The 8,118-nt window shown below is 47.9% G+C and overlaps 1 protein-coding gene across 1 annotated transcript in view; it reads left to right on the top strand.

Moving 5' to 3' along the window:
• RNF122 (ring finger protein 122) overlaps positions 1 to 7,623 on the top strand; it is a 19,246-nt gene extending 11,623 nt beyond the window's left edge. The window contains exons 3-6 of the mRNA XM_032143650.2: positions 3,747 to 3,792; positions 4,050 to 4,091; positions 5,649 to 5,731; positions 6,275 to 7,623. Of these exons, the coding sequence (XP_031999541.1) occupies positions 3,747 to 3,792; positions 4,050 to 4,091; positions 5,649 to 5,731; positions 6,275 to 6,389 (286 nt within the window). The 3' untranslated portion in view covers positions 6,390 to 7,623. The remainder of the gene's footprint in view (positions 1 to 3,746; positions 3,793 to 4,049; positions 4,092 to 5,648; positions 5,732 to 6,274) is intronic.
• Positions 7,624 to 8,118: the final 495 nt, after the last annotated feature.

The raw sequence follows: 8,118 nt of genomic DNA, 5'->3' as shown, positions 1-8,118 counted from the left end.
GTGGTACTACTGAGCACCACCTGTTCCTTCGGTAATCTGCTCCTTCGTCACCCTGCCCTGGTCTGTAGCCTGCCTGAAGCCTGCTGACCCTGGAGTTTCACAGTCTCAGAGGCCCACTGGTACGTGGTAGCCTGTGAATGTCTATATATAGAAAGACACACAGGCGCAGAAGCCACCACTTCCTCTCCTTGCTTCTCGGTTTCCTCCTCAGCCAAAATAGGCCCCACTGCTCCCAACCTGGTGAGCTCAGCGGCCAAGGCCAGCCCCTCGCTCATTCTTCCCCCTCTCTCAGAGCTGACCTCTGCCCTACACAGGAATGGAGGGGCCGGGGAAGTACAAATAGGCAGGAAGGGAAACGTTATTTTCAGGACCTGGCCTCATTGTTTGTTCTAAAAGGGAAAAGAGGAAAGGGAGAGCCCACTGGCAGCAGCTAGAAATGGTCTCATTGAAATCGGGGTATTTTTAGTTGCTGCGTTCACCCAACAGCTGAGAAGGCCACCTGTCCAGACCGGTTGGTACTAGGTCCCCAGCTGGGATTGCCCAGGGTTTTTGCTTTTTGCTCTGTTTTCCTTGCAAGCTTTTCGGCCACATTTCATCATGATCTCATCCTTTCTGAGCTGAAATCTATATGCAGGATGGGGGGCAGCTCTGAAGCCCTTTCCTGTTCTGAGTTTTGGAGGATCCCTGGGCAAAACCACTAAAGGATCCAGCCAGACAAGAGGCATGATGGGTGGGGAAGTGGTACTCTAGGTGCCTGGGGTACAGAAAACAGAAAAAGACAGCATCTACTACGTAAGTACAGCCACATTGCAGGTGAGACATTGGTGCCTCAAAGATGCATAGCAGTCACTCCTTCCCCAGACAGTTAAAAATACAGGCTTTTCACCACTTCCTTATTTACTCTGCACGTACCTCATAACAGAGCAACAGTGTCTTTCTCCCTCAAGTCTGCTGTGAGCTCCCTGTCCATGGGAACACTTCCTTCCCACCTCTGCTGAACCCAGTGTCAGTCAAGCAACAGTAGCCACCTAAGCGTTGGGCATGTCCTGCCCTGCTCATCTGGAAATTGGGACAGAGACACGTGTATCTACAAAGACCTTTTCTGGACCAAGGAGCTCTCTGCAAAGTGAGGGATGGGACAGTGGGAGCCTTGGTTAGGCCTTTAGCCCAGCCCTGCCTTAAGCAGAAAGGATATTGTGGGAAGAGGGGGAGGGGAGGGCACGGTGGATGTGCTGCCCCAGCGCCCAAGCCCGTGGCGTGAGTCCACTTGGACTGAAGCTCTCAAGAGGCTCCGGGAACATGAACCTCGCCAGGTCACCTGACTTCCCATCAGGAACAATGGAGGAGGCTGGCAGCCTGATCTTATCTGCCATGCACTGTGCTGCGGGCCTGGCTCTGCCCCCGTCTTCTGCCTCTTCCATTACCCAGGGAGCAGCTTCAGCTTCTCACCCTACCCCCTTCCACTGGGGCTGTTTGTGATTGGAGCCTCCCTTTTATTGACTTGGGTCAGTCATCCATCTATCCACTCATTTGTTTATTTATTTTAATTACTTATTTAAAAACATTTTTTTTGACAGAGTCTCACTCAGTTGTCCAGCCTGGAGTGCAGTGGGGGCAATCCTAGCTCATAGTAACCTCTGAACTCTTGGGCTCAAGTGACCCTTCAGCCTCAGACCCCCCAAGTAGCCAGGACTACAGACATGCACCATCATACCTGGCTAATTTTCTTTTGTTTATTTATTTTCAAAGAGACAAGTTCTCACTGTGTCACCCAGGCTGGTCTCAAACTCCTGGCCTCAAGCAATCTACCTGACTTGGCATTATTCTTTATTTCTGTTTTCAACCATTTAAGAATAAAAACCACTGTTAGCCTGTGGACCCTGCAAAAACAAGTAGTGAGCTGGATTTGGTCCTCAGACTGAAGTTTCCTGCTTCTCCTGGCTTGCTGGGTTTCTATGTTTCCTTCCAAATAACCCAGGACTGTGTTAAGAAGTGATCACCAGGAAAAGTTCCATGAAGTTCCCCCACAGCACACATACAGGAGGCATTCTTTTTTTTTTTTTTTGAAACAGGGTCTTGCTCTGTCACCCAGGCTGGAGTGCAGTGGTGCGATCCTCTGCTAACTGCAACCTTCGCCTCCTGGTTTCAAGCGATTCTTATGCCTCAGCCTTCTGAGTAGCTGGGATTACAGGTGCACGCCACCATGCCATGTGAATTGCCCTGTAAATTTTTGTACATTTTGTAGAGATGGGGTTTTGCCATGTTGCCCAGGCTGGTCTCAAACTCCTGAGCTCAAGCAATCTGCCCACCTCGGCCTCCCAAAATGCTGGGATTACAGGCATGAGCCATCCCACCCAACCCACATATGGGAGGCATTCTAAAGCTACCTGCAGAGTTCAGCATGTAAGATCCTCCACCCCTTCCTTGAAAATAATATGGCACAAAATCCAGTGTATAATTATGGTCTCGGCCATTTGCACAGCAAGCCATTCAGAGTTGTAAACTTAATAAAAGGTAGGGTGTGTCCCAGGACCAAATCGTATTCTCAGGACTATGATGTATTCCACCTGATTAGGGGAACAGACCACATTATATGGTAAAGAGCTTGGACTCTGTCATCATACCAACTTTGATTCAAATCCAGACTCTTGCTACCAATTAGCTCTGTGATGTTTAGGCAAATAAATTCACTTCTTTGAGCTTCATTTTTCTTTTTCTTTTTTAATTTTTTTTGAGACAGAGTTTCGCTCTTGTTGCCCAGGCTGGAGTGCAATGGCGCAATCTCAGCTCACTGCAACTGCCGTCTCCCGGGTTCAAGCGATTCTCCTATCTCAGTCTCCTGAGTAGCTGGGATTACAGGCATGCGCCACCACACCAGCTCATTTTGTATTTTTAGTAGAGACAGGGTTTCACCATGTTGGCCAGGCTGGTCTTGAACTCAAGTGACCACCTGCCTCGGCCTCCCAAAGTGCTGGGATTACAGGCATGAGCCACCGCACCCAGCCAGGCTTTATTTTTCTTATCTATAAAAGCGAAGGTGTCTCACTCTTAGAGTTTGGAATCATTAGAACATACATGAATGTGTTAAGTGTTCCAGCGACACATAGCAAGTGCTTCATAACCATTATATTATGCTATTGCCATTAGTAATGGCATGCCATGTTTTGGCCATTAAGAGTCAGCCCGTATGCAGGCCACCAGCTTAAAATGAAAAGAAGAAAACAAAGGAGGCATCGTCTGTGTTGTGTTATCTGGCACAGTGAAGGGAAGAGTGTGCTTTGGTTCCAGAATACTTATGTTCTCCGGGTGGAAAATTCCCTAGGGTCAACAGAGACTTATTCTGCTATCCTGGCTTAATGGAAATAGCCCTTTTATGCATATCTGTCTAACTTCTGCACACTCAGTAAACACAGTGTTGATTTCTATATCGTTTGGGTGACTGAAGGAATTTGCTGACCAGAAAAATGCAGGGTGAATGAATGAGCTATTTGGGGATGCTGTGCTGGAGGGTCCCCCAATCTGTGTATGAGACCTGGTGGTGAATTTTGAGGCTGTCAAACCTGAGTAAGTCTTAGTCCTTCATCAACCCTTGTTGGCCCACATAGGTCCAAAATATGCCCCATGGTGTGTATGGGACAAGCACCCCTCCCTTCCCTCGGAAGAATGCCCAAGCAGCCAGCCAGCCTCTCCTACTTTGAATCATTCTGTTTAACCTGCTTTCTCCAATTTTTCTCTCTTTCCCCCAGCAAACTCCGGAACCAGGCACAGAGTGAGCGATACGGATATAAGGAGGTAAAGTGCTGTGTGTTTCCCAGAAGCTTCCTTCTCTGCCTGACCTGTTACGAAGAGGCAAGGAGGGCAGGCTCAGACTCTCCTGGGCAGGAATCCCCCTGGCCTCACCTCTGGGCCTCCCTGAGGCTAAACCCTTCAGTGTCTGAAGTCTGGCTTGCCCCAGGCAGTCCAGGGGACTCTCTTCATTGGTTGATACTACCTGGCTGGCCCCAGTGGTTGGTTCTTCTTTGGTCATCATGCCTCCTCTTTCTTTTCAGGTGGTGCTTAAAGGTGATGCCAAGAAGTTACAATTATATGGGGTAAGTGTGCCAGGAGAGTGTGCAGGAGGGCCCCAGCAGGTGAGGCAGCCAGCACCTTGCTCCAGTTCTCTGCCTGGATGCTTTTCAGAAAACTGCTTAGTCCATACCTTCGTATCTCCTTTGGCCAAATAATAGAGACACATCTCAGCAAGTAATTAATATGTGGAATTGATTACATCTGGAACAGCCTCAGGCAGACGACATGAAGGGATCACAGAAGGGTTTAGATAAGTAGTGCCCCACGGCCCCAGGAATCCCACAATACATAATTTTTACCGGGAGGATGGTCATACCCTTTCATGCCATAGACAGAATTCAGCTAACTTTCCCTATGTTCAGCCCCTACGTCCTGGTCGTTACCATAGAAAATGAGGTCCTTTTACTTTTGTGTATACCCCATCTTAACAGACTAGATCTGACTAGTGTATTCATTCCCATGGCTCTGCCATTTCTCTCCCACCCCACTCCCACCCATACACCAATTCCTTGAGTCCCCTCAACTCCGACCTGAGGAATTAGTCATATCTTGTTCCTTTCCTACCTATGCCTCTAAGGTCACCTAATCCATTTCCCAAGGCTCCTGTACATGACCACAGACACTCCTACTCAGAGCATGTTTGTGGTTCTCTGGGAGCGGGAAGAATCACAGTTCACTACACATGAGATTGCCTAGACATGGCCTCATTTTGTCTATTACGCCTCAGCAAGTGCAGATGTTTCCCAAGCCTTTCTCTCGAAGAATAATTCAACTGAGATCAAGGGAGTTAATATGTGGGAAGTCTGGATTTAAAGAATGTAACTGGGCCGGGTGTGGTGGCTCACGCCTGTAAGCCCAGCACTTTGGGAGGCCGAGGTGCGTGGCTCACCTGAGGTCAGGAGTTTGAGACCAGCCTGACCAAAATGGTGAAACCCCATCTATACAAAAAATACAAAATTAGCTGGGTGTAGTGGCACATGCCTGTAATCCCAGCTTCTTGGGAGGCTGAGGCAGGAGAATTGCTTGAATCTGGGAGGTGGAGGTTGCAGTGAGCCAAGATTGCACCATTGCACTCCAGCCTGGGCAACAAGAGTGAAACTCTGTCTCAAAAAAAAAATAATAATAATAACTGATCACATATACCATGCCCTCATCCTTACCTCTAGCTGGTATTAAGTGCCACATCACCAAATGTATATTGGACAAGAAAGGATTGAAAACCATTCTTTTAGGACAGTACTTTCCAGTGCAGTGGAAACTTCTGTAATAATAGGAATGTTCTATATCTGTGCCATTCAATATGGAAACCATTAGCACCATGTGTTTGTTGAGCACTTGAAATGTGGTGAGTGTAACTGAGGGACCGAATTTATAATTTCATCTAATTTTGTTTAATTTAAATTTAAACAGCCACATATGGTTAATGACTGCCATGCCATCAATAAAGTTTTGTAAAGGATGGCTAAAAAGTTTCTCTGCCTGGTAGAACAGACTAGGCTAGAGCTTAGTTTTCTTGTCTGGGGATGAATAAGTGATATGCTTCCCCGGTTCCTCACACACCTGCTCTTTTCTCTCTGCAGCAGACCTGTGCAGTCTGTCTGGAAGACTTCAAGGGGAAGGATGAGTTAGGCGTGCTCCCATGCCAACACGCCTTTCACCGCAAGTAAGTGGGAATGTGTCCAGGGTGCGTGTCGAAGGAGAAATAATCAGGGAGCATCTTCTGGAAACTTCCAGTCTCTTCCACTTTCTATTTGCCCCTTGTCAGTGAGGCCCCAGGTCCTACGTAAACACCGAGCAAAGCCCAGAGGGATTAGGTGGGGACAGGGATAGGGATATTCTTTTTTTTTTTTTTGAGATGGAGTTTTGCTCTTGTTGCCTAGGCTAGAGTGCAATGGCACGATCTCAGCTCACTGCAACCTCTGCCTCCCAGGTTCAAGCGATTCTCCTGCCTCAGCCTCCCAAGTAGCTGGGATTACAGGTGTCCACCACCATGCCCGGCTAATTTTTGTATTTTTAGTATAGATGGGGTTTCACCATGTTGGCCAGGCTGGTCTCGAACTCCTGACCTCAGGTGATCCACCTGCCTCAGCCTCCCAAAGTGCTGGGATTACAGGTGTGAGCCACCACAGGATATTCTTGTTTTGAGAGACAACTGGAACAGTGTGGTCTGTCTTGTTAGAGATTACCATTCTTCATTTGTTCCCAGGTGTCTGGTGAAATGGCTGGAAGTTCGCTGTGTCTGTCCCATGTGTAACAAGCCCATTGCTGGTCCCTCAGAGGCCACGCAGAACATTGGGATTCTATTGGATGAGCTGGTGTGAGTGCTGCGGCTACACCGAGACCTGGAGAAGACCTCTTGCCTCATGGATGCCTGATCCCTCTGCACAGCTCCAACCAACAGGACTGTAGGGTGATGATGATCACTTTCCCGTGATGAGAAGGGTGGTCTAGGGCTGGGCTTCCACCCTCAGTGTGAGACCAGTGCCAGATGTGCCCCCACTTCCTGCCTCCTGAAGCCGCCTTCCCTGCTACTCCATGCTGGTGGTCTCACCCATCAAGACCACTGTCTCCTGGTACTGGACTATCTACCTGCCTTGTCCCTGTTCTGCGGGAAGGTGTCCACCCCGATCAAGAACATGGAGAAAGTCCTCTTTCAAGGCTCCCCTTAGGAGGATGAGCTGCCCTGACCCAGAAGGGATGAGATGGGCTCTTACCTCTCTACAACCTTCCCTCCCCTTCCCACTCCTTCTGGAGAAAGGTTAGAAGGGAAGGAAGGAAAGATCAAGGAACCAAGCGCCTCCACGGGAGGCGAGGGAGGCTCTGTATGAAACAGAAGAGCAGGGACATAAAGGAAAATGTCAGTGTTTACATGGGACCTATGGAAACAAAGGCTGGCCGGCGCCGGCTGACTCCAGGGTAAGAGAGGGCCCTTCCCCTGCCAGGACCCACGGTGCTATCCATTCGATCTCTTCCTCAGTTAATCTCGGAGCTTCCTATTCCATGTTGAGGTTTGCGGGCCGCTCTAGAGGAGGGCTAGTTCTATACTTAAATTGATTCCTAGGGGCCTTTTTTTTTTTTTTTTTTTGATCAAAAGGGGTGTGGGGATGGGGGTGTCTATGGTTAAGCAACAGATACCTCCTTCCCTTTGTAAATAGTATTTTTATACTTCATCCTCACCTCTCAGACTTTAGATACGAAATCCCCAGAATGGAAGGGGGTGGGGATTTTCTGTTCCTCCCTGGAGTGGGTGAGGGTGGGAGAAAGTTACATATTTAAAGAAAAATAAATTTAATAACAAGTTTCTCTAACCTACTTTTGCTTGTGGTTGTGGCTGCCTGGCCCTTTTCTGCCAATAGAGGGAAAAAAGTTCTTCAACTGCCTCTTCTCACTTTCCCATACCCAAATCAAACACACACACACACACACACACACACACACACACACGTTCCTGATCCTTTTTAAATTTCTTCACTTTTATCTTTTTGAGGCAGGGTCTCACTCTGTCATCAAGGCTGGAGCATAGTGGCATGATCACGGATCACTGCAACCTCCCCAGCTCAAGTGATTCTCCCACCTAACCTCCCAAATAGCTGGGACCACAGGCGTGTGCCACAATGCCTGGCTAATTTTCTAAAATTTTTTGTAGAGAGTAGATCTCCTGATGTTGCCCAGGCTGATCTTTAACTCCTTGGCTCAAGCAATCCTCCCACCTCAGCCACCACAGTGCTAGGATTACAGATGTGAGCCACTGCACTCAGCCTAAAAGTTCCTAATCCTTAGGAACAAAAATCGATCTTAGGTTATTACCTGAACAATATATGTTAGGATTAACACCAAGGTACATCAAGACCTTGCTAAACCAGGCTCCGTCTGATTTCCAGCATATTTTTAAAGGAAGTTGATATTTTCAATCACAGCATTCCATCGACTAAGACTTTAAACTAAGAATTCTACTTGTAATTCAAGCAATTGTCAGTGCCCTTAACACAACTAGTCACAACTAAAAAGGCCGACCTTTTAGTTATACCATAAAGATTGCTACCATAGAGG

The sequence above is a fragment of the Hylobates moloch genome, unplaced genomic scaffold, assembly GCF_009828535.3.
Source record: "Hylobates moloch isolate HMO894 unplaced genomic scaffold, HMol_V3 SCAFFOLD_22, whole genome shotgun sequence".
Taxonomy (NCBI): domain Eukaryota; kingdom Metazoa; phylum Chordata; class Mammalia; order Primates; family Hylobatidae; genus Hylobates; species Hylobates moloch.
The sequence above is the reverse complement of the archived record's forward strand: the minus strand, read 5'-3'. Positions and strand labels throughout refer to the sequence as shown.